Source organism: Fundulus heteroclitus, chromosome 9, assembly GCF_011125445.2.
Source record: "Fundulus heteroclitus isolate FHET01 chromosome 9, MU-UCD_Fhet_4.1, whole genome shotgun sequence".
NCBI classification, from domain to species: domain Eukaryota; kingdom Metazoa; phylum Chordata; class Actinopteri; order Cyprinodontiformes; family Fundulidae; genus Fundulus; species Fundulus heteroclitus.
This window is the reverse complement of record NC_046369.1, coordinates 5,997,086-6,023,840: the sequence shown is the minus strand read 5'-3', so window position 1 is coordinate 6,023,840 and position 26,755 is coordinate 5,997,086. Positions and strand designations below refer to the sequence as shown.

The window sequence follows — 26,755 nt, the reverse complement described above, 5'->3', positions numbered from 1 at the left end:
TTTGTTCAAAATAACTTTAATGAATCACAGGAATGCACAGTAGAAAACAAAGAAAAGTTTGCAGGAATACAAAACAGGTCAATGTGCAATCAGCACAATCCTTAAAGAGCCCAAGAGACACAATGAACAGTAACAGCACAATTAAATCAACACCTTTTATGCTTTCAACAATAATTATTATTACAAGTTCTTATCGATGTGGCATTGAAAGTCGCATATCTAGGCTGCAGGATACCTGCCTGTGTAAATTTTTATTACAAAATAGAAATGATGCCGTTTCCCTTACAGTAAAACAATTTATCCAAAGAATATTTCACATGCATCGTTGGTCCATACAGCAAAACTACCAATACTTTGTCCTTTCATTTGATCTCACAACATTCTTCAATACAGATACTTTTAATTTATCTGTTTGACAGAATGTCATAAAAGCCTAATGTACTATATAAATGTGCAGAGCCAATACGCCTAACAGTATAATGATGAGTCTCCTGGGGTAAAAAAGAAAGAAAAAAAAAATAGCTTAGTTGTTTTTCTTTTGGCTTTTCTTGCTGACCGGCTCGCTGAACTGGACAATATTAAAATGTAGGAAGGCTCCCAGGAAGTGCAGGAAGGCGGTCGTTGACACCAGCACAGGAAACAGGTCCGGTAGATGTGGCGGTGGGTCCAAGACGACACTCAGGATGCTCAAAACAGCCATAAGAGCAATGCTGAGGTAGAACTATTAATGATAAAGGCAGAATGGTTGAGTCAAAAACATTAAATCAGAACGAAATGTTAGGTTTGAATAAGGATGCATTAAGGGTCAGATTAACATGAACATAACATTTAATGGGGGACTTTACAGTGATCTAGCTCAAGAATGTTATAATATCTTATAACGGGGAAACATTAAGTGTTGGTTTTACTTCAGGATTCTGTATATCCCTCTGTTTGTTCCACATGCGTCACAGGAAAAACTAAAAACCAAAGTAGGAAACTGCTTCAGAAACCAGTTCTGGTAGGGTTTTTGTCTCATCTGTGAAAATCACAGCCTTTTATTTTTCCAAAACACAACTCCCCCCTTTAAATTCCTCTTCACACATTCAGCAACACTCCTCAGTAAGCAGTAAGCTGCAGAGAGAGAACAACCTTCTGAATGAATAAGTATAAATATTATTACCATAAAAAGCATTGGAAGTTGGTACAAGGTAAATCAGTTCAAAGTACTATACTGCAAACAATATTATGCTAAGAAGTTATTACAACGTAAAAAAAAACAAACCTTTTAATTTAATAGAAAGAACTAAAACTCAATCTTCGTTATTTGCCATTGCCTTAACGACTCTCAGAGCGTTATCTGCTACGCTGCTTAGGGCTGAAGATTTTAAACTCATCATTTAAACTTTTTCCTCATAATTACTATTTTCTTCTTATCATTTTGTCTTTAATCTAAAATTATACAAGCAGAAATTAAACATTCCCCCTAATTTATGTTCTCTAAGTGACCCTGCTTACAACTCACCCTACCTTTAAGACTGAGCTGAAGTCTTTTTTTATTTCCAGTTCAATCTCCTCATGTTAGATATTGTGAAAATTCAGGCCTTTTTGAAAAAGGCAAAGGTTTATAGTAAAAACAAAATATTGCAAACTAAAATAAAATAGATTTTTTTTACATTGGAAGAAAATAAATTGCTTATATTGATTGATTATATAAAAAAAATAATGAGTCGGTGGCAACCCAAATGCAATTTTCTTTACAGAAAATCAGACTGTGAAAAGTTGTAGTTTTATACTTAAGGTTATATTAACTAATTTTTATCTCAAATGACTGTCTCCGTTTCTTTCTTTTGTTTATTTAAAAAAAAAAAATTCTCCTAAACATGAGCTTAATAGTTACACTCCAGGAGGTCTAATAAGTTGCTTGCTCCTAACTAAAAGAGACCAATCTCATGTAGTCTTGGTGGGGGAAAAAAGCCACATTAATGATGAATAAAATGAGGAACATATAAAAAAAAATTTTTTTTTTAATTATATCTGGCTGTTCACCTGATATGAACAAACTGTTGGCATTTCGCTTAATGGAATAATAGCAATCCAATGAATCAATAAATAATTAAAAAGCTTTGGGGTAACTTTTATTTAAATCTACAAATGGGTGATTGGCATTAAAATGGTAAAAGAAAAACAAACAGTCTATAATGGTAATTGTACCACTAATTACAATCTTTTGGCCCATTGAACCATTTTTTTTAAATTGTCTTCTAGAGTTACTAACAGACAGGACTGTGGGAGTGAGCGCGCTCATGCGTCTGGCTTTGCTTTATGACCCAAAAGATAAGTCTGGGATTATTATGGAGGAAACATCTCATACCCTCTCCTCTCCGCCGCCCAAAACCCATGAAACCTTATCTCCATCGTCTGGGCTCACTATTTATGCTGCTTGTGTAAATAAATATATCTAGGCAAACCTGTGTTAATGACACGTCCTATAAAAAGACACCTTCTCTTAATCTCTGACACCCTACCGGTGCTGCTGTCGCTAAGGAGTTGGCGGCAAAGCCACTTCAGATGTTGTGGAAACTCAAATAAGTGATAAATAATTCTAAGGCTGGCAGCAGCAGTCGTCCCGGGACAGCTTACAAAGCTTACACCAGCACATGATATTTATTTTTACAGTTGGATATATCTTCTGACAACATTGCAATTTAGGTCTAGAGCCACTTGGAAGTACAGGCCACCTAGGATCTTGAAATCAGCACCCTTCTTTTTACAGCCAAGCCTTTTTAAATGTTACTGTAGGCATATATAGAAATATTTTTTCAAAGGTTAAGTTCTTGTTTTATATCCATGCCTATTATCCTACTGAGGCCATTAAGCTGTATCAGACATTTTGAAGCTGAAATATCAGGGCTTTAAATATGTATATCTGCTGTTTATGTGCTGAACTACAATCTTTATTCTACATTTTTGATATAAGAGTAAAAACAAATCTGTATGAACTTTTTAGACTATCAATTAAACTGCAAACATACAGACTGATGACTGAAAATAATTTAATTTCAAATGTATACTTTGGCAATGTTAACCTTTTTTTAAAAATAGGTTTTCTGGTGGCTCATTTTTTACAAAGCAGGCTGAAAGGAGAGGGGGTTTGAGAGAGAGAGAGGGGGGGGGACATGGGGGAAAGGAACACAGGCCGGAATCGAACCCGGGTCAGCCACGTCGAGGACTAAGGCCTCTGTATATGGGTCATGCTCACAACCCCTACGCCATTGGAGCAGAATGTTAATCATTTTTAACCATGACATTTTTCATGTCATGTTAATCAGGATTTAACATGACATGAAAAAAACAATCTGCTCTAGCCGGCCGGAACAACGAAGATTTGCAAAAGTAATTTGAAATAAAACATTTTGTACCAAGTACAACAATTGCCTGCTGGTAGTGTTTTTATTTAGTAATGTATCTTGGCAGAGCTAAAAAATGGTTTCTATGCGAGTCAAAACAAGTTGAGATGAAGTGTAAGAATAGAACAACTTGATGTTTTCAGTAACGGCTTTTTCTTTTCTATTTCTGTACTTATTTACAACCTAAACATCTTGGACTGAACTTGGCTCTACATGTCTAGAGTGTCCTCAGGCAGTCATACAGGTATTAACTAAATCAATCAGAAAATGTATTAAACTCCCCTGACATGTCTGCGACAAGCATCCATCATGCTGAGGTGAGTGAGTGCCATCAATGCAGACAGAACATTTGCATAGCGTAGCATGAGATTAGTATTCTTACTGTGTTTTACCGCAACATTAACATAGCACTTACAGCTATTTTAATAGCGGAATATTTCTGCTGTTTATATATTTTTGGTAAGGTGCAATGCTCAAGCCACAACATTGTTTGACATGTCCAGTAAGTAAGTTTAATGCCATCTGGCTCAGATGAAGGTCACATTGCGCATTCAAAAGAATCAGAGATACTTAATGATCTAATAGGTGTATAAGGCTGAATTCCACATTGATGGTACATCTACTCCGACCCTCCTGGTTCTTTAATTTGAAGTAATACCAGAGTAGTGGTACAAAGATCCACTACAAAAAGAGACACCTTCAATACGCCAATAAATGATCAATTATCACAGCTTGTAAACAGATGCATTTTCAAAAATGCATAACTCTGTCTAGACTGCAGCAGAACTTAGTGTTTAAGAGATACACCAATCAGATTTTTGTCATTGATTTCAGATTTTTTTTTTAAGCTTTGACAGGAATATAAAATTTGAAAAGATTATTATGAAATTCACATTTTAAATTGTTTATACAATCTAAAAATTTGAAGTTAGCTTAATGGCATTATTAAAAGAACAAACAAACTCCAAAGGCTTTTGTAGGGAAATCAGACTCTTACCACAGCTTTGGGAATTCCAAGAGGCTGCCAAGATTTCTAAATCCAGTAAATTGTAGGCTGAAAGCTCAGAAGGATTAAACTGTACTGTATGCCTTCCTGTTATCTGCTGAAATCCCTGCTCTCTCTTGCTGTTTGAATAAACTTTGACAATGCTGTTTTCTTTAAAAAAAAAAGAAAAAGCATCTTTCATCTCTGTGCTTCCTCTAATGTTGTTTTCAAGCTGCAACTGTTTGGAAAATAGATCAGATTTCTGAGGTCTGCAAATAATTCTCTAAAATCAGGTCAACACCCATTTATTTTCTGTACATCTCTATTATTTAAAAAAAAAAAGAAATAGATTGCCAATAATAAACAATGTTTTAAAAAAGTATTTGTCAGCGCAGGAACACACGTCTCAAACATTATTTTCACAGTGACAAATAATTTCACTTGGCCACTGTGATCAGTTCAACAGACAAGCAAAAAGAAATGTAGACCCAAGTCCTTACAGAAGAGTTTGAGCATGAAGCATTTGCAAGTTCTTCCAGTCGCAGGTCACACTCACCTTCCATCTCATCATACAGGCCAGGTAAGTTTTGGGTAGGAAGAAAAACAGCTTGCTATAGCATCCCAGATTCATCTCGGCCTCTGAGCAGTCATCCAGAGCGGACAATAAGTAGAAGGTAAGGAAGAGATACCCCACTGATGTCACAGCGTAGGGCACCAGCAGGCCATCTTTCAGGAAAAGAGGAAGCATGCTAGACAGAAGGAAAAAATAACAATGTTTAGCCATTTTCTGACCAGGAGTCAGAATCAAATTTGGCTATATTGGTATGACATGGTTTAAAATGCTATATACACAAATAGGGGTGTGATAAATCTATATACAAACAAATTTGTTAATATTCAGTGCATGCACTGGAAGAAAATGTGTGACATGCACAACCTTTTACCATTTCCCAGCTACGCAATTCAGTTCAGTATCATGTTTGGTTGAAGAAAAGAAGCAGCAAGTGAAACATTTGAGTCCTGCAAGCCGTCACGAGCAGCACGTCCCCGGAGGAGAGACGGTTATGACATCCATGCAGAACTTGTCAGTTTAGCAGTGAGGCCGAGGCAAGAACAACAGTTGGCTCACAGTAAACACACACAACACCCTACTGAGAAAAGCCTTAGTCTGCACAAAAAACGATTTATTCAAACTGAAACGTTCCATTCAGCTGCTAAATGTTTAACAATTAAGAAATACATAGTTCCTCCATGCAAGCAGACTGGGTTCATTCACATGAGCATTCCATCAGACAATTGTGTAAACAAAAGATGGATTTTTTTTTTTTTTTTTAAGAAATAGTGTGCAGCGGTGATGTGAGCCCAAGTCAAACTGTACTGAGAACGGTTCCCCAAACAGCGGCCTAAGACAGCAGGCATGCCGAGCATGTCGTGTAAGCCACACATGTCCTTATAGTAAAACACACGCACAACAATTAGAGCTGCCGGAAGAATTTAACAACAGCTGATCTTAGCTGAAAGTTAGTTGCAGCACTTGCTTTTCTTTTTTTTCCCTTTTCCTGCCAATTTTTTAGGATCATATCTATTTGCACTTTACAGGACAAACAGTTCTAAATTACAGCAAATCATATATAACAAGATTAAGATGAATTCAAGTCAGGGCAGCCAGACTGAGACTCAAGAGTAATGGCATGTAGTGCAATTTTACTAATATACAGCATCTGCTGACATGGCTAGCCCAGCTAAATGACAAAGGGGTTAATAAATAAGTTACTTATTTCTGTAGCGCACTCACACATCTAAAAAGGACATTTATTCAGTTTAAAAAAAGATCCCATGTTACAAAACATTTATTTTACAAAGTCAAAGTTACTACTCACTGGCACCCCTAAAGTTAAACCATACAACACACTTTGTTATTCTTCTAAGAGAAAAAAATTTTTTTATAAATTAAAGAGTAATTTTGTCTGCTGAAGCATTTCTGCAATGATTTAGCCACATATTTTGGGTCATTATCTTGCTACGGCACCAAACTGAAATCCATTTTCAGTTTTCTGGTAAAGCAGATCAGATGTTTGTACTCAAAATTAATTTGATTCTGTGAGCCTTTCGAAGAGAAACATGGCAACAAGCTTCGCAGATGCTGGGCGAATGTTGCTCCACTGGCGAGAGATTTGAGTGCTTTAAAAATTCAGCCCGTTTACCATGTTTCATAAACTATACAGTCGACAATAAAAAGGGGGCAGCAAAAAAATGACATGCAGCTTAAATGTTTAGTTTGTCGTCTGCTGTTGGAATTTTCTTTACCTGAACGTTGAGGCCTGCAGGAACCAAACACTCATAAATGGAAAGTCGTTCAGGAGGAGGCAGACCGGGCTAGAAAGAAACAAAAAGGAGGCTGCAGCTGACTCTCAAGTAACCAACTTTAACATAAACAGACATGAAGATAAAGTAGATCAACGCTCAATGCCTAAATAACATGATTTTTTTCATTGCGTATTTGATTGCAAATGATAACTTATTTCTTAAATTCCAAATTAAGATCTGAACAAGCAGTGGCAACCGAGTTCATATCTGTGTGTCCGTATATAAACCTATTTTTAACCGGAGCAGAATAGCAGCGTCATTTCTACACCGTTCTCCAACAGAGGAACTTTCCAACGGTCCCTGAGCCCATAATTACAGTCAGCGCTCTTTGGCGATCCTGTTACAGCCCAATAATTGATCCTGCGCTAACAACACCCCGAGCTGCTGCCTACTATTCTCTCCTAATCTCTGGGCATGCATTACTGATTGATTCAGGGAGACAGGTGGGAGACATAACTCAATAGTTAATAAAGCAACAATCTACACTGATCTGGATTAATAGATGAGCCCTGATCCAGGAACTAAATCCCTCGCTGCGAATGCTATCCCAGGTTCCACTCTCCTTCTACAGCGTGGTACATATCAGCGTAAAAGGTAACGCACAACGGACATGCATGCATTTAAAGCCACACGTCTAAGCTCTGAAACTATCGCATGAACCGCCGCTAAAATTAAACAATGCATATCATGACGATGGTTGCTTGGACTAGGAGCAACCATCAGGGGTGGAAACCCAAATAAGTCTTTACTTTAAAGGTTTAAAACAATAGCAGGGAGATAATGTCACTTCTAGCAAGTGCACATGTACTAAAACGGATCCTTTGTGAGAACCTGTTAAGCCCAGTAGCTCCCAATTTTAGGGGAAGAATTCAACTTTTCTTTTCCTCTAGGTTTATTATTGTAGGTTCCCTTAGTTAAAAATTGGCAGATTTGGTATCCACAGATTATCTAAATTTAAACCAAGATCATTTAAAAAGGAACAATAGGTAATAACGACAACTAGCATTTCAAATCAGAAAGGCTCTGATTTCCATCAAGGACCTTCTTCCTGTGAGGTAAGGGTGGCAATGAAAACGGATACAAGAAAAACACACATGAGGATTTTAATACTCAGGATCAATAGTAAAAAAAAACTTACAGGGCAGCCAATAGGATGGACTTCTCGTGGACTTGATAGGAGAAAAGGAAAAAGGCCAGAGATGAGTTGACCTGAGAGCAAAAATGTAATCAAAACATTTAAAAAGGGAATCAAAATGGCAAGACACCATAAAAAAGTGCCAACGTGTTCATATAACAGTACTATTGGAATTTTATAGGCTAGCTAGACCACATATAGTAGTACTTAATTGTGGAATGAAAGGAAAAAGGAAATCATTTTACATATAAAATCTGAAAAAAGTCTGCCATTGATGTGTATTTAGCACTCCTAAATCAATGCTTTTAAGAACTACCCTCCACTGCTACCACAGCCGCTAATCCTTTTATTCCTGGACTTTGACTGGGCCATTCCAACATCTGAATGTGTTTTTATCTAAACCAGCTCTGGCCTACTGGAAGATGAACATTTTTGCAGCCTCTGACCCATTTCCTCCCAGGTCCAGCTTCTCTGTCCATGCAGGACAAAACCCATCCCAAATCATGGTGTTATCACCACCATGGGTCTGTGTGGAGATAGTTTGTTCAAGGGGATATGCCATGTTAGTTTACCATAGCATTGTGTTTATTGAAGATGACGGTCAACTTTGTTTTCAACCGACTGTAGCATCATAATCCAGTTTTCTGTGTCTCCTATCTGAGTTTTTTGACTGCTGTTCAACGATCGTTTGCTCCTTGCCTCTTTCAATTAAGACCAGCTTGTGACGTGCCAAACTAATTGATGACCCGTCAAGAGGCTCTACCACCTGAGCTGTGGGTCTCTGCAGCTCCTCCAGAGTTACTGTGGGCCTCTTGGTTGCCTCTCTGGTTAATAAACCCCAATGAGGCCTTCACTTAACATCTCTATTTACACTGGGATTGCTTTTCATAAAGGTGGACTCCATTTACCAATTAGTGGAGTTCTGAAAGCAGTTGTTTGCACTGGACTTTTTAGTGGCATCAGAGAAAAAGGGTGCTGAAAACAATTATCCTGAATTTGTGTTAATCTAGCCCAAAAAAAAATTCCCAATAAAATACAATGAGGTTTGTGCTTTTAACTTTTTGTCCTCTCTCTTTTTTTTTTTCCTTCATAGTAGGAACACCTGGTCTGGCGTTCTGTTAGCTCTGACATCATCCAGGGAAAACAGATCCCCCGCTATTACCATCTAATGTAGAACAGATTACTGGATCAATGTGTGCTTCTGTGCTTTTTTGTCTCTCTTGTTGTGTCTCTGCTCTGTCTTCTCTAACTCCCAGTCGGTCGAGGCAGATGACCGTTCATACTGAGGCTGGTTCTGCTGGAGGTTTTCCTTCCTGTTAATGGGGAGGATTTCCTTCCACTGTCGCTTCATGCTTGCTCAGTATGAGGGATTGCTGAAATAGCCATTGGCAACGCAGACGACTCTCCCTGTAGCTCTACGCTTCTTTAGGAGGAGTGAATGCTGCTTGTCAAGACTTGATGCAATCAACTGGTTACCTTATATATGAAATCTTTTGACCAATCTGTATAATATGATTGAATTTGAATTTGTAAAGTGCGTTGAGATGACATGTGTCATGAATTGGCGCTATATAAATAAAATAAAATTGAATTGGTTGTAACATAAAAGAATAAAAACGTTCCAATGGGTGCAGTACTGTTACCACAGCACACTCACCAAAGCCAGTTTGAAGTGCCAGAAGGTGGGCTTCATCAGCAGTCTGATAGAGGATGGCAGTGCGGCTAAGAGAGTCAAAGCAAAACTGAAACACACGAAACAAAGAAATCTTTTTTAAATCCTACGCCACAAAATTAACACACACACGACGAAACACACATGTACACACCGTTTAGTGCATTTCTTTCTAGGACAACACCTGCTCCGAAGCGATGACCTCTACACATGTAGGAACTGACCAAATAATAATGGTTCTCAAAAGGTTAGTCGGCATTAGCTTAACCCGTCAATTGTCACCTGCCGGGGGCCCCAGCACCAGCAGAGCCAGACTTGAAGGTGAGAGTGAATGTGCAGAGGGGTCAGGGGTTAGTTATGTGAGAGGGCAACAATGTGTTCATGCTACAAATCATTTATTACCGAAATAAAAAAGGAGAGACCCAAACACAGCAAAACAAAAATAGATTTTAAAAGTAAAGGGATCAGTAGGTATGATAACATGTGCAACAGTGAGTTTCATATGTTTGTTTTCTTTAGGAGAGGTTTTTGTGGTCTGGAAATATGCGGCTTACATTTTCACAGCCGATTTGTTTAATATAGGCTGTACGCCACACAGGAGTTTTTCATTTGCTTGAAATTACACAACAATAAAAGAGGTCCAGCTTGATCCCTGGTCTTAACAGTCCGACAGAAACGTGTCCATGCTGCAAACACAAGACCCCTAAATTTAGCCAGCTCGGTTATTTAAGCAGGTTCCACCATAGCGTTGCTGGACCGACTTCTTCAAACACTGGGCTTCAGCTTTTAGCAAGACATGATTCATGAGAGTTTTGAAACGATTTGATTTATGCCTTGTTTTAACATCGCCCCTTGGGCACTACAACATCTTGGTGCCACATTTAGAAAAACAAATATAACTTGTTGTTCAAAGTTTCTCGTGAGTCCTCTGCTTGGGGGATGATCTGTTTTGATTCGCTTGATCCCAGCTTTTATTCCCAAGGGAAGCTTAGCTTTCCCACAAAATAAAAAATATAAATAAAAGAATAGTTGTAGGCGAAGGGTTTGGGACAGGTGACAAAATTTTTTTTATGAAAAATTAAACAGAAAAACAAATAGGCCTAAGGAAGACAAAGTGGGAATAAAATGAATGTTGTTTCACAGATGGAAGGATTACCTGAGGTAAAGCTGAGAGTCGGCTGTCAGAATGGATCTGATCTTTATCAGGGTGTTCAGGCTGCACCATGTGTTGGCCACCTTATCCTGCACACACACACACACACACACACACACACACACACACACACACACACACACACACACACACACACACACACACACACACACACACACACACACACACACACACACACACCCCTCAGATTACCGTTTGGAAGAAAAAGTAATCAAGTGGGACTGTTACTTTTTATTTTTCTAAATTTTCAGCGCTGCTGTAAAATAATACTTGGAATTGATGGTAAGCACAAATTTTCTTCCACTAAAACGCTAACGGTCGTACTCACTTTTCAGCTTGAAGTTCTATTTCTATTTTAAATTTTATTTAAACTAAGGCAGACTAAATATTGCACATTATTCTGAAATGAATTTGACTAAACACTTAAATCTATTAAAAAAATAATACCATATAATACCAAAATATTCATCTTTAAATGGGCATAAAACAAAGCGGCAAGTTTTGACATAAAAACCAAAAAAAAAAATAAAAATTAAAAATTCTTAAAATTACTAATACTAACAATTTAGAAAAAACAGTAAACATGTATTATTTCATTTACCATCATGTTTAACAATGTCATCTCTGAATTCTGACTTTTTAATTTAACTGTTTGTCACCAAGTCCCTTCAAAATTAACCTGACGCCGCCAGATAGATTTGCTTCGCATATCCATCTGGAAACCTTCCGTTGAAATAATTTTGGGAAGGGGCGAAAATACTGGTTAGCTGATTGGCCTATGTTGGTGATAGACGGGCCAAATAAACCAATCAGATCAACGAAGCATATGACGTACTCGTCAACATGGTTCGTCGTCGCTCGTAACAGAGCGATGACGAAAACACAACCACAAGCCAAGCTACTCTTGCTGCTGCAGGTAAAGGCTCGTTAGCTCAGCAACGAAATACTCTGTAATTCCGATAAAACTTGCTCGATAGCCACGCTAACGCTAGTTTCATCGGCTGAAGCCGCCATGTTCTTTAGACTGAACTGACGCGCTTTTCGTTGCGTCACACCTCAACCCGCCTCAAAGCCAACGCTGATTGGACGTTCGTTTGGTGAACGGCTCCAAATTTTCTTTAACGGAGAGTAGCCAGACTGATCTGCGAGTGAAACCTTGAAAGCTCGCGAGATCAGGATGGTCTCACGAGGCTACTTCAAAATACCCTTGATGGAAAAGAGCTTTAGTGTTGAAAAATCTTTAGTGTTAAAAAATCTCATGTGTCAAAGTCCTTCAAATATGAATTAGCTTGTTTTTGCTATTTTAGAAATTCAGAAAAGCCTTTGAAGTATTCATGATTAGTTAACTTTAAAACACAAATTGTGCTAAACTCTGAGTGTTAACGCTTTCTATTTTCACTAGAACGATTGAACACTAGAATGTGAGAATATCTCCAGTCAGAGGAAAGTTTTATCTACCGGAATAGATTGTTGACATTTTTATGCTCTCTCTGCTCTGAATCCTTTTTCTTCGTCTAACCATCTAAGGCAGCGTGGTTCCTGCCTTTTCTATTGGTTCTCTGATCAGCCCTTGTGAAATCTCCTTCCCTGAAGCCACCAGCTCTCTAGGCGGACGAGTTCTTAGTCCAGAGACACAAAATAACTAGGACCAGCGAGATTTATTGGACCAAGTCAACGAGAAGCCTGATCAGCTTGTTGTGATTGTCTAGTGTAATTTTTGCAAGGATTTTGGTTTCATGTTTCCTGTCGTGTCACCTGGTTTCAAATCCAGGTGTGGATCCACTAAGATATTCAGACATACAACCAGAACCAGTAGCCAACCCGTTAATAGTTAACCGTATAGTTACATGGGAACATGGCTACTGTGCTGATATTTACACCTCAGCTAAACTTTGAACTGAAAGTACAGGAGGAGCACGGACATTAATCCAAGTCAGTTCTGCAGGTGAGCACAAAGCAGATTCTGGATCACAGTTAAGACTGTTCTAGGCTCAGTTCTGGTGATTGAAGCTGATGGAGCAAAGAGTAATTAAGCAACTTTAAATTCCTCATAATTCGCTTCCCTTAAATTAGAGGTAGGTTTTAAACCCTAAATTAAGCCTGACAGACTTTCAGCAAAAGTTACATTTTAACCAACTTTAAAAAAAAGTATTGGATTAGCTTTATTTGTATTTACTTTAGCAGTAGAGCAGACATAGTGGCATATTTGTTTTTATCCTGTTTGTATTATTTTAGTTAAGATCTGTTCTAATATACTTAGCAAATATAAGGACATAAACAACAGTATGATTAATTATAATTAATCATCCTGCTTTTGATCATAATTAATCAAATCAATAATAAATTAATCTAGCTAATCTGAAAACTTAATATCCTAATTTGAAAACTAAAGAATATTGTTGCGTTCTTGAATTTGTATTAAAGATTTGTTATATGGGAAGATAAGAAAAAAAATCCTTTGGACAGATTTATGATTAATAATGTGAAACTGATTAATGTACACCGATTAATGTACACTAGTATAGTTTAATGTAACTTAACACTACGAAACCTGATTTCTTTTTGTCAGAGATGACGTGTGTTACAAACGTCTTGACAGCTGTGTGGTAGTTGTAGTTCAGATCAAATGAGGAGGGGTCAAGTGCTCAAGCAGAAGCTGAGGGATAACTTAAAATAAGATCCGAGCCACCACTGGGCCCGTGATGTCACACATGCCCAGATCAACTTAATAAAACCCCTGTAGCCGTTTTTAAGTGTCATCCTATCGAGAAAAATCTATTCCCGGCCTCCTCTCTGCGCTACACCTGCTTTAAAAAATCTCAATGGTAGCCTGGTCAGCAGCACTAAACTGTCCAGGGCTGGGTTTTCACAGCCCCGTCCTTTCCTTTTTCCCCCCTTCTCTCCTTCTCGACATCGAATAACCACCGCGGGAATGTTCCTGGACTCCAAGTCGCAGGCAGGAGAACTCCTGGCAAATGCGAGCCTTCGAAGCCAGAAAGGAATTTCACAGCGAGAAGCGTTTGGTGCCATTTTTGTGAGCAGGCGGCAATATGAGACAGCAGAATGCAGCTCAGTGGGTAAACTTACAACTGCTCCCCTCCCAGAAGTCGCCAGGACCACCAGTCAGCAGTCAGCCGCCTTCCTCCCTCCCTCGCCAACGCGCTCCGGCCCTTCTGCTTGCAGTGCATGACTTCAGCTGCAACAGGAGGCCTTTCATGCTGTCATCAAAGCCCGTTTTGTACGTTTCGTATCGTTCTGTTGCTCAAATGCAGCCGCGACGCGTCCTGCGCCACATCCAACTCCGCCGCATGTCTTTGACACCTTGTAGTAGGTGCCACATCGGGGAGCGGGGGCAAGAAATCTCAGGGTTAAAAGGTTTCAGAAACAGGAGCTGGAGAGCTCTGCCTGTGAGCTGTCACCTAAACATTCGGCCATAAGCACACACAGTCACTTTAACCCCGCTTCTTCCATGACAGCTTTCAACACTAATTTCGGAAGCGGTTCAGGTTTTTTTTTTTTTTTTTTTTTAATTTGTTTCTTCGTCATCTTTCCTTTTCAAAATATTATCATGCACTAGCGACTCTTTATACAACCGAGCAGTCACGGTGCAGCAAATATAAGTGTTTGACACGGCAAGCACACGTGTTTTTTTTTTTCTTTTTCTTTCTCCCTAAGACAGTCAGCAGCGGGGACACCAGCTGTCCGATGTGCTCCGATATGCCTTTAAGTGTATCACTCGCCCCTCTCATCGGTCCATATGGCTGCAGCACGTCTGAGCTATGAAGTGCTGAAAACAATCCGGCCATAAATTAGTTAGATTTATCTGCATCCTCCTACTGTACATCATGAATCCCAACACCTCCCAGGGATAGGGTGAAAGTGATCTCCTGACCTTTCACCATTTTATTCCACTGTTTTCTTTGATCCGGCGAGGGATCGGCTTGCAGCAAGCTAAGCAGTGGGAGGGCTGCGAGGCTGCTCACTATGCCGAAAGTCGGGAACATCGTGTAGGGAACGACGTGTGCTTCACGGGTTTGCGTATGACGTCAATGAAAGCATCGGTCGCAGCTTTTAACTCGGTGTAGAACTATTATAAAATGAGTTTATTAAATGTCACAGGCTGTAAAACGGCAACTTCTGACATTAAAAAAGGGGATTTTCGCTTCTAAACTTAACCAGCTTCCGTTTGTGAAGCAGCCCACAACTTTCAGACATCATTTCAAAAAGGATAAATAATTGTAGTGGATTATTTCGCATTGATACTTGTCAGTTAATTGATTTTGTAATATGCATCACACTGGATTAATTGTTAGGAATTTCTGACGCCAGAGATCAGAGTGTTTTTAACTGAAAACTGACTAAAGTAAATATCCTGACAAAAGTTAACAGCAGCAAGTCGTGCAAAAGGGATGGGAAAATATTGTACTTTTTATTGTCATTAGGAAAAATCCTATTTTCATAATAAGAATAGCAAGTTTGCCTTACAATGAAAAGCTCTTTGGGATTGTTACTTTTGCGGTCTAAACTATTTCCACTGATGCTGACTGATGTTTTTTTGTTGTTGAAAGCACCAAGAAATATTTAAAAATGTGACTGAATGCAATACTTGTGTGCTGCCCGGCAGTACAATTGCACTACTTAATGTAACTAAAGTTTTGAAAATTGGGTAAAGGGTAAGTTTCGCCTTTAAGAGCAGTGTTTTTTTTTTTTTTTTCAAAAGCTCAGGCTTTCATTGCGAAAAAGATGAATTTATAATCAAGTTTTACAGTCACTTTCATCATGATTGCAATAAATCCTACAAAACAGCGTGAAAGTCTTTTAAAACAAGAGTTCTGCATTTCTGGGAACAGTGTTCATTGTTGTATTACAGACAGTGCACATTATTATGTTGAAAAAATCTGGGTTTGCCCTACCAAAGTGTTTTTCATCCTTTAAGAAAAAAAAAAAAAAAAAAAAAGACTATTGTATGTGTGTTTATTAGAAAAGGTGCTCAGCCCACAGCGCTGAGAAATCTACAACCAGGTCTTGGTTTAGTATTTAGTTTTATTCAGGACTGAATTGGCACCAAATGTGCTAAGTCAAATCCATTTTTGAAAAGACAGATGATAAAGAAGGTTTTAGGAGAAGTGTTTTCAGAGAATTACATTAGCTTTCTTAAACTAGCTACGCTCATGTTAGAGCAGCCTAATAAAAATGGTCCCCTCTGTAAAATGCTCTGTAGGTGCTGAAAGAACAATAGAAGAGTGTACCGAGTCTGGAGTGACATTAGCCATCTTTCCATTCAGTTATCATGCAAATTTTGAATTAACTTTTAAAATGTCACCAAAAAAAAACCAAATCTGCAAATTAGGTTTTGCATAGCCTGCTTAATTCGCTCTAAACTAGTAGATGGAAACATGTCTAATTTGCACCTTCTTTTTTGGAGACATTTTAAAACTTTTCTCAAAAATTCACATGACAACTGGATGGAAACATGCCTCATGATACTAATTTTTTTATTTTATTTTTTTAATAATCGGACAGTGTTTCAGTATCGACGCCTACTCTTAACAACCTGGATGGCCATCAGTAAAAGAAAATCCTGACAATGGAAATCCTATTTCCTAATTCACCAAATTTCCTTGGACATCTGTGATGTGGTTTTGATCATTATGAAGCTGAGCAACCAAGTGGGGGTTCCTAAAGGCTCTAATCTTGGACTACTCTAGTAAAATGTAAAACATTTTCCTCCGATTAATAAGAACCACAAATTCTCAATTATCCGGGTTATGGCAACAGCAAACAGACTGAAATTTAGAGAAAACATTTCAACGCCTATCCAGGAATCTGTCGATTCTGGCGGCTTGCACATAAGAAAAATATCAGTTTAAGCCTGTTTGCTGAGTACTACAAGATTTTAAACCATACACGTGATAACACAAAATTTCCACATTTTTCTGTCTCCACGTGACTACAATGCCTTACAGTCACTAAGTGTGTCCATATCACTGACTAGATAATTAATCATTTCTTCTAAACATAATCCAGAGAAGACATAAATCATTGTTTTCAGTCCCAAAAGAAAAATAAATCTAAGCGTCTTTATAGACAAAGAGCTAAATTTGGAGATTTCACACAAAGTCTATTACTAAATATGCCTGCTAGCATCTAAAAATGGAGCCAGAATAAAACGGCTTCCACAAAACACAGAATATCTATATATTGAAATTATCTTTTTAATAATTTCTATTATTGTAAATAATAGAAATTATTGGTCTCTGAACAAGACAAAAAGTAAATAAAATCAGGCAGATTAAGCTCAAGTAAATTGCTGCTGGTCAAAGAAAAGGGATTACATGACATCCATCTTCATATTACTGCATTAGTTCTGTTTGTAGAATGATTGGTTTTAAAAAGACAATGAATGGTCTTTGATCTAAATACATTTATAAAATGCCTCATCACGTATGAACCATGGAGACCCTTCAGGCCGACTGAGACCTCTTCGCCCTGTGTCTCCAGGACCCAAACTAAACAACAGGAGGCAGCATTTAGTTTCCATGTTTCCTGGTCCTGAAACAAACTACCTGAAATTTTTAAGTTTGCAAAAACTATAGTCTTCTTTAAATCAGGACTGAAAACATTGCTGTTCACAACAGCTTCGCATAAAAGGAAATGATTACTTTATCAGTTAACTTTTTATCATGTCTTAGCTTGTTATTTTGGTTTTAGTTTGCCTTTTTGAATATTATCTTACAGTCTTGCATAAATCTCTGTCGTTTCAGCTGCTCCCTTGTTCCGGGGTCGCCGCAGCAAGTCATTACAACGAGCACGCAGTTTTTATCCCGCATGCCCTTCCTGACGCAACCCGGGTTTGAACCCCGGAAATAGCCAGCTGTCTATTTTCTTTACCCACCTTTCCTTATTGTCCTGTAAAACACTTTGTGTATGAACCCTGCTGTTTTAATAGATTTAATAAATTGTCTTGAGGAAATTCCGCACTTTACCTCAAACAGGCCACGAGCCACGGGAAAGATCCTCCTGACCACCTGCGAGGCCTGGCTGGGGTCGGGTAGGAAGGGCAGCCAGCAGAGGGCAAAAGTTACCAACACTGCCACAGCAATTCTCACCAACAGGATAAACCTACATGACAGACAGACAACATCTTTAGCTGTGAAAAGTAAAACGATATCATAAGAAAACACTAAACTTTGGCATAAATTGAGGACATAGATGTGGGTGTTTTTCTTGGACACGTCTGTTTCTGCAGGGTTTCCCTAGACAATTAGCACAAACTGTCTGCAAGTCCTAAATTTGGGCTTTGACCCTCCTGCTGAGGAATGCAGTGAAAGCCATGCATCAGCTGAAACTCCCCGGTGCGGGTCAGAGTATCTTGTCAGCTGGAACTGTGAAGCTGCTGGTTAAGTTGCACACACGGGCATAGCTGAGGAGTTTGGGCATGGCGAGAGTGTCATCTGGACATATCTTCCCAGGGGCCTAATCCGGCACTCCATTTGCTACTAAATGCCCTTGGTACATTGTTACTAGATAAACAGACACTGGACACACTGGTAATAGCATCCAATCTGATTACCTCAGTCATTCTGGGACTCTGGGGAAGACACTGCTCTCTTAAAGGCTCGCGTTACGAGTGTGGGCTCGCAGCTGACACATTCATGCACACTGACAAAACAATATATTCAGCAAATGCACTCCTCAATAACCATGTTGTCACAGGGATCAACTTAAATTGGCTTATAGATGGGAGTTTTCTGGGTGCAGTTCTGACAAAGTAACAAAAGTTGATCAAAACATCCACACAGTGCAAAAAAACGTTACATTACGCTGAAAACAATAGCAAAATATGAGACATTTTTTAAACAGTCACTTATTTTTGACACAAAACACATAAGAATGTTAAAATGTCTATTTATGCAAATATTTCACATTTATATGTATAATTTAATATTCCCCAAAACTAAACGATTAGATTTTTGCAATTTCTTTTCCTCTTCAAAATATATTTTTAAATATAACTGACAAAACTAAACACGCTGAGTTTGTAAACTCCTCTGGGAGCGTCAGATGAGACTAAAAACGAACACTTGAGGTGAGTCTAGCGTGAAACAAAGGAAGGTTTAATGTGGAAAAAAACATCTCCAGCCCACTTCTAATAAAGGGACAATCTGTGGTGCAGTGGACCCATTTCTTCTCCAGGGGAACCTTTTACACAAAGCATGGCTTCATGGGCAGGAAACCAAAGCTTCGGAGTCTTTTTATGAAACTTTACCAGGATTGTAAAAAAAAAAAAAATGCGATGAGCTCTGTAATTTCTGAAAGAATTTTGTTTGGACTTTCCAAACAGCCTTTCTTGCAATATTTGCAGAGTTATTTTTTTCCCAAATTCAGTTAATGAACAGTTACCGTATTTTTCGGACTATTAGGCACACTTAAAATCCTTAAATCTTCTAAAAAAATTGATGGTGTGCCTTTTAATCCGGTGCACTTTATATAGGATTAAAGTTGTGCTTACTGACTGATTTTATGTGGTACAATGCACTCAGAAATCTGTAAAAATGTGTAACTACGGCTTTGGTAAGCAATGAAGCCGCTCCACTCACGGTACACTGTGTCACTGATAGGACCCCTGAGCTGTCTACAAAACTGCCTGACAGTAATGTCGCAACTAGAAGTGCATTCATGTAAGGCCTCCACCTAATCGGGCATAGTTCACTCCGCAGAGGTCTACGTGTACAGGTAGGTGCACGGCTACATTTTTACCAGTACAAGTCTTTACATCAAACCGTTTTATACGTCACACTGAGCTAGATACACTGAGCAGCTCCAAGCAGGCGGTCTCAATGACGCGCGGCATCATAATCCCTCTCTGTTCTCACTGACAAGTGTGCGGTGGCAGCCTGCTGGGAAATAAACGGCTCTAGGTGCTCAGCTAGCTAATCACTCATTTTACCATCCGTTGCGCCGCTTCGTGCCGCCGGCAGAAATTGTAGGAAATGTAGGAATTTGCCATAACAAATGTAGGCAATAGTAGGCTCGACTATGGAGGGTAAAACGTCCGCAGAGAATCAGCGCGGAGTCCGCCAAGCTCACAGTATGCGCACAATACGCTCGAATATGTGGGAGCTTTAGGGAACCCACACCCAGAGTACACGCTAGCAACAATAAACCTAGTAAGTTAATCCAATATAAAAGTTACGTTGATTTTGGCCTTATCTTAAGCCCCATTTACAATACCCTTGTTAAACCGATCCATGCCGAGCTCCGACCGAGCTTGGATCAGTTAACCGTGCCGAGCTTGGTTCTGACGACCGTTTACACATCACGCTAGCACGGTTCCTCGCATCCTAGTGACGATCTACGGTACTACTGCTCTCTAGGATTGAAGGAGGGACTCAAGCAAATAAAAATGGCAGCGCTCGTAACATTCAGGAAGTTATGTTTGGTTATAATCGAGATATTTTGTTGTTTGAGGAGAGTCAGGCGAAGAATTTACTTGACAGAGTCGGCTTTTGGGACGTGGATAAGACAAACGAACGTCTAATCAGGGTTTACAGACGTTGAGGTTCATCACACTGCTAAGCAGAATCATCACTGGAAAACGTGAGGCATGGTAGGGAAGCTAGTATTTTTATGAATGGCTGAAACCACAAAATTAGTCAGCTGACTGTAAGGAGATGACGCAGTCTGCTCAGGCATGTTTTTGGACTGTAGGAAGAAGCAGAAAATCTAGGCATGCACAAGGAGAACATGCAAACTCCATGCCAGGAATCAAACCCAGGACCTTCTTACTGCAAGGCAGTAGTGCCACCAAAAAAACTGCGGAAGTAAATAAAGTATGCTTACCCACGCCCAAGTAGCCCAGCTCTGGCACACTTTCCAAGAAGGTAACAGAAAAAGGGCAGTGCATGGTACAGCTCCATCTGTTTGTAGTTGAGAGCCAGGCAGAAGGCCACGGAGCCCGACATGTCCCAGCCGAGCCCCAGAGCCAGAACCCCCCACAGGGCAAAGCCCAGGCTCACACCGTTATACCCAATACAGTCAAGGTTCATACAAATTAACTGTTTCCCAGGGTCATTCATTTAAGATGTTTAGGAATTATGAAATAGTATAGACTACAAAGATATATAACTGTTTGAAAAGCATGGCTCGTTTATTACATAATGTTGCCAAGATTCTCCTTCGATTGCATCTAAAATGATTCAACCCCCACTACAATTTAGGTTCATTATTATTATCAAAATTTATAAACAGCTGTTTGCAATAAACAAAATAAATATTTTTTCCTTCTGTGATTAATGCTGTGTAGTCTAATCTAATCTCATCCAATCTAATCTAATCCAAGAACAATTTAAATACCTTCAAACAACTGCTAGGGTAGACGAATGTCATATTGAACCCTATGGATTAACAACGAGATGACATTTAAGTTCATATGCAGAAAAGGCAAGTGAGCGAATACTTTTGACAATATAGTTTAGCTTTTTAGGGGTTTTAAATACAAGCTACCTACATATCCACCCGCACAAATTTCTGATCTTAACTCAAATAATTCATTGGTTCCACAAGAAGAAACTGATGTGACCACTGCTCTTTTTATTTAGGATTTATATTTATGGTCTATTTTTGCAACATTTCCAAAAATGCCACTTATAACACTGTATTTTTTTGTGTTTAAAAAGATGTATTTGATGGAAAGCTAACTTAATAGGTACCCATATAATTTTGCTGTTTTGCCATGTTACTCTTTAAGTCAGTGTACATTTCATTTAAACAAATCAAAGTATAGAAATTACACTGCAATGACAATAAACATATGTACTTGTAAAGGATACTGGAAATGGCCATAGTCGATGAGAATCAGTCCCGGGTAAAGAAGAACGCTGAGAAGAAGTGAAACCTAGAAAGACAAATTCAAAGAACAAATCACTAAATTTAGCTCTTTAGAGTTAAGTGCTTTATAAAAATGTAGTTATGACCATTACCCTTTTCTTAGCAGAGCCGCCAGTCAGATATAAACAGTAGAAAACAACAGCAGGAATGTATATCAACACATCGGTCACCAGGACTAAAAGACAGAAAAATAGCCAAATTAAATTCATTTATTAAACCAGTAACTAATAAAAGGTACTCTAAAACTTTTAGTTTCCTCAAAGAAAGATGTCAGCTAAAAAACACCAAAACCTCAGGGCCCGTATTCACAAATCGCATTCAATCACAAATGATTGAATAAATCTAATTTACATCCCCATCTTTATTGTGATTTGCTTATGTTTACCCGCCATACTGGTCATTTTACTACTTCATCTATTTGATATTAATGTTCACTAACCTGCCAGCATTATACTGATTGCCTGCTTGTATGAAGCGTTTGTATTTGGCAAAACCACCGACATGAAATGGAGAAAAAAAAAAGTGGAGGAGAAAACCGAACGGCTCTGGGAGGAGAATAGAGAAGTGTTGAACGTAAATTGGTCCCTGGATCACGGTGCGAATAGGCAGACATTGTAGCGCCTTGCCACGTGCAGATCAATGCTTCTTTTTCTCTGCTTTTAAAAGTGAGAAGTGCTCCGTACAAAAAATCAAAAGCCAGAGAGGAGAAAGCATCACCTTAGCAAACTTCTAGATGACCATTTAGGCTATGGATAAATCATGCAACAAATACTTTCTCACCTCTTTTACATCTTTCCATCTACATCTTTCTTTGTAAATGGAGTGTAAATTATTGTACTTTATCTAGCAAACTGTGTGTTTGTATACGTATTTTCCTGCTTTTTTTTTTTTTTTTTTAATCTTTACTATTGACAAAATTTTACAGTCCGGAAATATATCTTTGAAATTCCTCTGTACTGTATTATCTGTAAATTTTTCTACCTTTTATTCATTAATTCAATATTTTTCCTATTACTTATTTATCCTTAAAAAAATAACTTTAACCCGTCGGGCTACTGAAACCAATTAATTAATCTCCCTCTATGGGGATGAAAACGTTTATCTTATCTACAAATTGATAATTGGATGATTGTTAAAGAAGTTTAAGAGCTCATTCCTTCCACTATTTAGGTGGTGGATCAGTCAAACAGCTCCCTCTGTTTCCGCCATCTTCTCTGCTCAAGATACCCTTAGGTTTACTGAAAGTCGTCCTCACTACTCCTAACTTTTTTTCCACTTCAGGAGCTCTCTTAGGGTGTAAAATGTTTTGTAAATAACTTGTATCTTTGTGAGTTAGAATTCTAAAAAAATCTTAGAATCTGAGAAATTCTCAGATTTTACCTAAAATGACGTCACTGAGAGCTGCTTTTAGTCTCAGGATTCTTTGTGAATGCGGGCACTTATCTAAAAAGTTTGTTTGATTAATAATAATAATAATAATAATAATAATAATAAAACAGTAAACGCTAAAAATAAAAATACAAAGCCAATTATACAAAACAAACTGAAAACCCCCTAGCAATTGCAAACAACATACCCTATAAAAAAAACTACAAAACACAAATGTTCACATATTCACTGCTGATTTTTAAAAACAGTATATTTTGTATGTAATGTCAACACAAGTATTTACAAATATGAATTCCATGGAAAAGTTGCAGAAGATGAAATGTTTTGATGCAACTTTACCTGTAGTTCTCATGAATAATTTGTGTGCAGGACTTTCATAGCCTCTGGATCTATGCAGCTCCACCCACTCAGGGTTTATAATATTTGCTCTGTAAACAGAATTTAAAAACAAACTAATTTTTAAAGTAACTGTTTTATCCCACAAACAGACAGTATAGATGACAATATACACAGGTAGGATTATACATGCATGTACAACAGATAAGATGCTATAATCAAAAACACTCTACATCATATGTATGCTGCTGAGGTTAGCAGTGAATAGAGGGGAGCAAATCCTAAAACTCTCTTTCTCTACTGTTTGTATTTTGATCTGATCAGATGTGGTCGTAAGAGCAAAATGGGGTTGTTTGCATGCCGACATCAAAGTCGTGTCTCAAACCTTGAATAAAGACTGTTTATCAGATTTACACACCATCACCAAAAACTAGTCCATGCATTTGTTACTTCAAGGCTGGACTATTGCAGTTCTTTATTATCAGGAAGTCCACAAAATGCAGTTAGTGGACAGTTCGAAGTCTTCAGCTGATCCAAAATGCTGCAGCAAGAGTTCTGATGTAAGAGATAATATTTCTACTATTTTAGCTTCCCTTCACTGTCTTCCTGTTAAATCAAGAATTTAAATGTCTCCTATTCGCATATAAAGCCCTTAATAATCAAGCTCCATCATATATCAGAGCTCTGATTACCCCGTATGTTCCTAACAGAGCACTTCGCTCTCAGACTACAGGTCTGCTGGTGGTTCCTAGAGTCTCTAAAAGTAGAATGGGAGGCAGATCCTTTAGCTATCAGGCTCCTCTCCTGTGGAACCAACTCCCAGTTTTGGTCCATGAGGCAGACACCCCGTCTACTTTTAAGACTAATCTTAAAACTTTCCTTTTTGACAAAGCTTATAGTTAGAGTGGCTTAGGCTACCTTGAGCTATCTCTGTAGTTATGCAGCTATAAGCTTAGGCTGCTGGAAGACATCAGGGTCTATTTCTCTCACTCTGCTGAATCCTCCTACTGTTCTCCAGTTGTTGTTTTCTTTTCATAGTAGATACATCTGACTCAGCGTTCTTATTAGCTGTGACACCATGCTGTATATATGCATAAATCATTTACTCTGGGATGGAGAGAGGTTAGGTGTCACCCCAGGAAATCTTATAATGCACAAATGTAGGATAATTGTGCGCTATATTTAGCTACATTTTCAATAATACCATAATTTTCCCTATAAGGGCATGTAAACAAAGTTTAAGTTAATATATCGAGATGACTGAAACTACTCACACATAAGCACAGAGCCAGCTGTGGTAGGCGGTGAGAGGGGGGTAATCAAGACCCCAGTAGTTCAAGTCATTGTCAGAGGTGTTGAAGTACCTGTATATAAACGAACATGTTACCAAGGGAACAAAGATTTGGCTTTAACAAACCAGGGATCTGGTTCGATGATCACCAGGGCTGTCAGACGTGCCATTGCTGCAGAGGGAGGTTGTAGGTCACTTCTTGCCAGTGTCTTTGGGCTTCATAGTCACCAAACATGGGAGGTTTCCCTGCACCTGCACGGAAGTCATAGAGCTGTCAGCTGAAGCAGCTGAAACAACAGAAAGCTGACAACAGGACAAGCAACACTCCTTTAAAGCGAGTAAATGCTGCAGCTCTTCGTGGGAGAGGTTGTGGCAGAATCAAAGTGGCTTCACTGAGACAAACAGAAGCCAACTGTCCACATGCAGCTCCACACTCTTCCTACCTGAATATGAGTTTAACGACACGCCCCATCTCACCACGACAGCGAGTAAGACGCTAATTGACACTAAACTCCACGTTTGCATAACTCCGAGCGGTTAAAAAAATAAAATAAACTTTGCTTCAGAAAAAACAAAGAAGCGACAAAAACAACTTCATTCAGACTCTTCAGGAGTCTATTTCCCGTATACGTCATCTACCAAGGCTTCGTTTCACCAGCTCATTGGTTAACGGGGTCTGACGTTTGCAGGAAGGCTGATGAGGCGTTTACAGAAAATGGGATTAACATTAGTAGGTGAATTTGTCCCTCCATTATTGAGGCAGGGAAATGTTAATCGTGTGTGTGTTTTTCAGATGTAAACATGTGGAGAGGACTTTAGAGTTTAAGATTTTTTTTAATCATATTACTTAAACCAAGAGAGTTGTAAAGGACGATTCTCTTAATTCCTACGTAGCGGGAATGCACCATTTTACAGCACTCGATCTGAAGTAAATGGATTTTTTTATTACCATTACGGTCATTTTGCGGGAAACTAGACACTAACAAACTTTAATTGAATTTTTAATTTTGACAATGTTACTAAAATGAATGTACTGTGCTTTAAAACAACAGTTTGAAAAATACCCCTTAAACCTTTCACATTACGCTCTGTCGTGTTACAACCAAGCAACTGGTGGTTCTAGACCAAATTTTGCAGGGGGGGTTCTCATGGGGACACAGAACATAAGGTGGGGAATCCAGGTTCAGAAATCAATAAGTCCTGTCTAGAGAGTTCCAACCATTTGCATTTGCAGTTCACAGCTTAGACAGGAACTAAAGTCACCTGGGTAAGTGAAAGGGATGAAGAAAAAACAGGTAGGTTTTTTACTTTATGAAACTGGATTTATCTTCCTCTGTACATAACTAAAGAATAAAAAAAAAAGAAAAGGGACAATTATTCATCTTTCAATATATTAAGTGAGCCAAAGAGCCACTTTGGCTCTGGAACGTCAGTGCTTCACAAAGAATCCTCAAACTAAAAGTAGCTCTTAGAGATGCTATTTTAGGAAAAGTCTTTGAATTTCCTTAATTGTCAGATGTTTTTTTAGAATTTTACCTCGGTAAGATAAAAGTTATTCACAAAGCATCTTTGGCCTTAAGAGAGCTCCTAAAGTGGAAACATTTCAGGAGTAGTGAGGAGGACTTTTAGCGAGCCTAAGAGCATCTTAAACAGAAAGATGGTGAACACAGAGAGAGCTGATTGGCTGATCCACCATCTAAACACTGGAGGAAACTTCCTTAACAGTCATACAATTATTAATATGTAACATAAACTTTATTATCCACATAGAGGGAATTAATGAGTTTCTGCAGCTGACAGGTTAAAGGCTCTAGTAAAGTAGTTTTACTGAAGATAAATAATATTAATACTGAATAATCATGAATAAAAAGTGGAGACATTTACAAAGAATATATATAAAAGGGGTGAGAAAGTATTTTATGTATTTCATGATAATGTCAGTAGCATAAATGGTTATCTAGAAGTTCGCTTGTGTGATGCCATCTTGTTTTGATTGCTGCACGGAGCGCTTCGCTTTATAGGCTGGTGCGTAAAAGCCGGGGAAAAGGCACATTGATCTGCCGTAATCCCAGTAAAATGCTAACATGTGAGTTGGCATTAATATCAAATATATAAAGTCGTAAAATG

At 38.5% G+C, this 26,755-nt stretch overlaps 1 protein-coding gene across 1 annotated transcript; it reads right to left on the bottom strand.

Moving 5' to 3' along the window:
• On the bottom strand, nt 1-25,251 carry alg6 (ALG6 alpha-1,3-glucosyltransferase). The gene is made up of 14 exons (XM_012878069.3): nt 25,072-25,251; nt 24,796-24,880; nt 24,612-24,701; nt 23,341-23,429; nt 21,705-21,787; nt 21,555-21,619; nt 20,566-20,751; nt 17,709-17,844; nt 10,705-10,790; nt 9,534-9,618; nt 7,880-7,950; nt 6,682-6,750; nt 4,931-5,123; nt 1-721 (listed from the first exon to the last, which is right to left on the bottom strand). The coding sequence occupies exons 1-14, from the start codon at nt 25,151-25,153 to the stop codon at nt 524-526; spliced, it is 1,518 nt and encodes a 505-aa protein (XP_012733523.2). The 5' UTR covers nt 25,154-25,251; the 3' UTR covers nt 1-523.
• Nucleotides 25,252-26,755: the final 1,504 nt, after the last annotated feature.

Coding starts and splice junctions, on each gene's coding strand:
- alg6 (XM_012878069.3), bottom strand. CDS start 25,153: ATGCAAACGTGGAGTTTAGTGTCAATTAGCGTCTTACTCGCTGTCGTG. Junction 23,430..24,611: donor AGCTGGCTCTGTGCTTATGT/GTGAGTAGTTTC, acceptor TTCTGTTTACAG/AGCAAATATTATAAACCCTG. Junction 21,620..21,704: donor GCGGCTCTGCTAAGAAAAGG/GTAATGGTCATA, acceptor TTGTCTTTCTAG/GTTTCACTTCTTCTCAGCGT.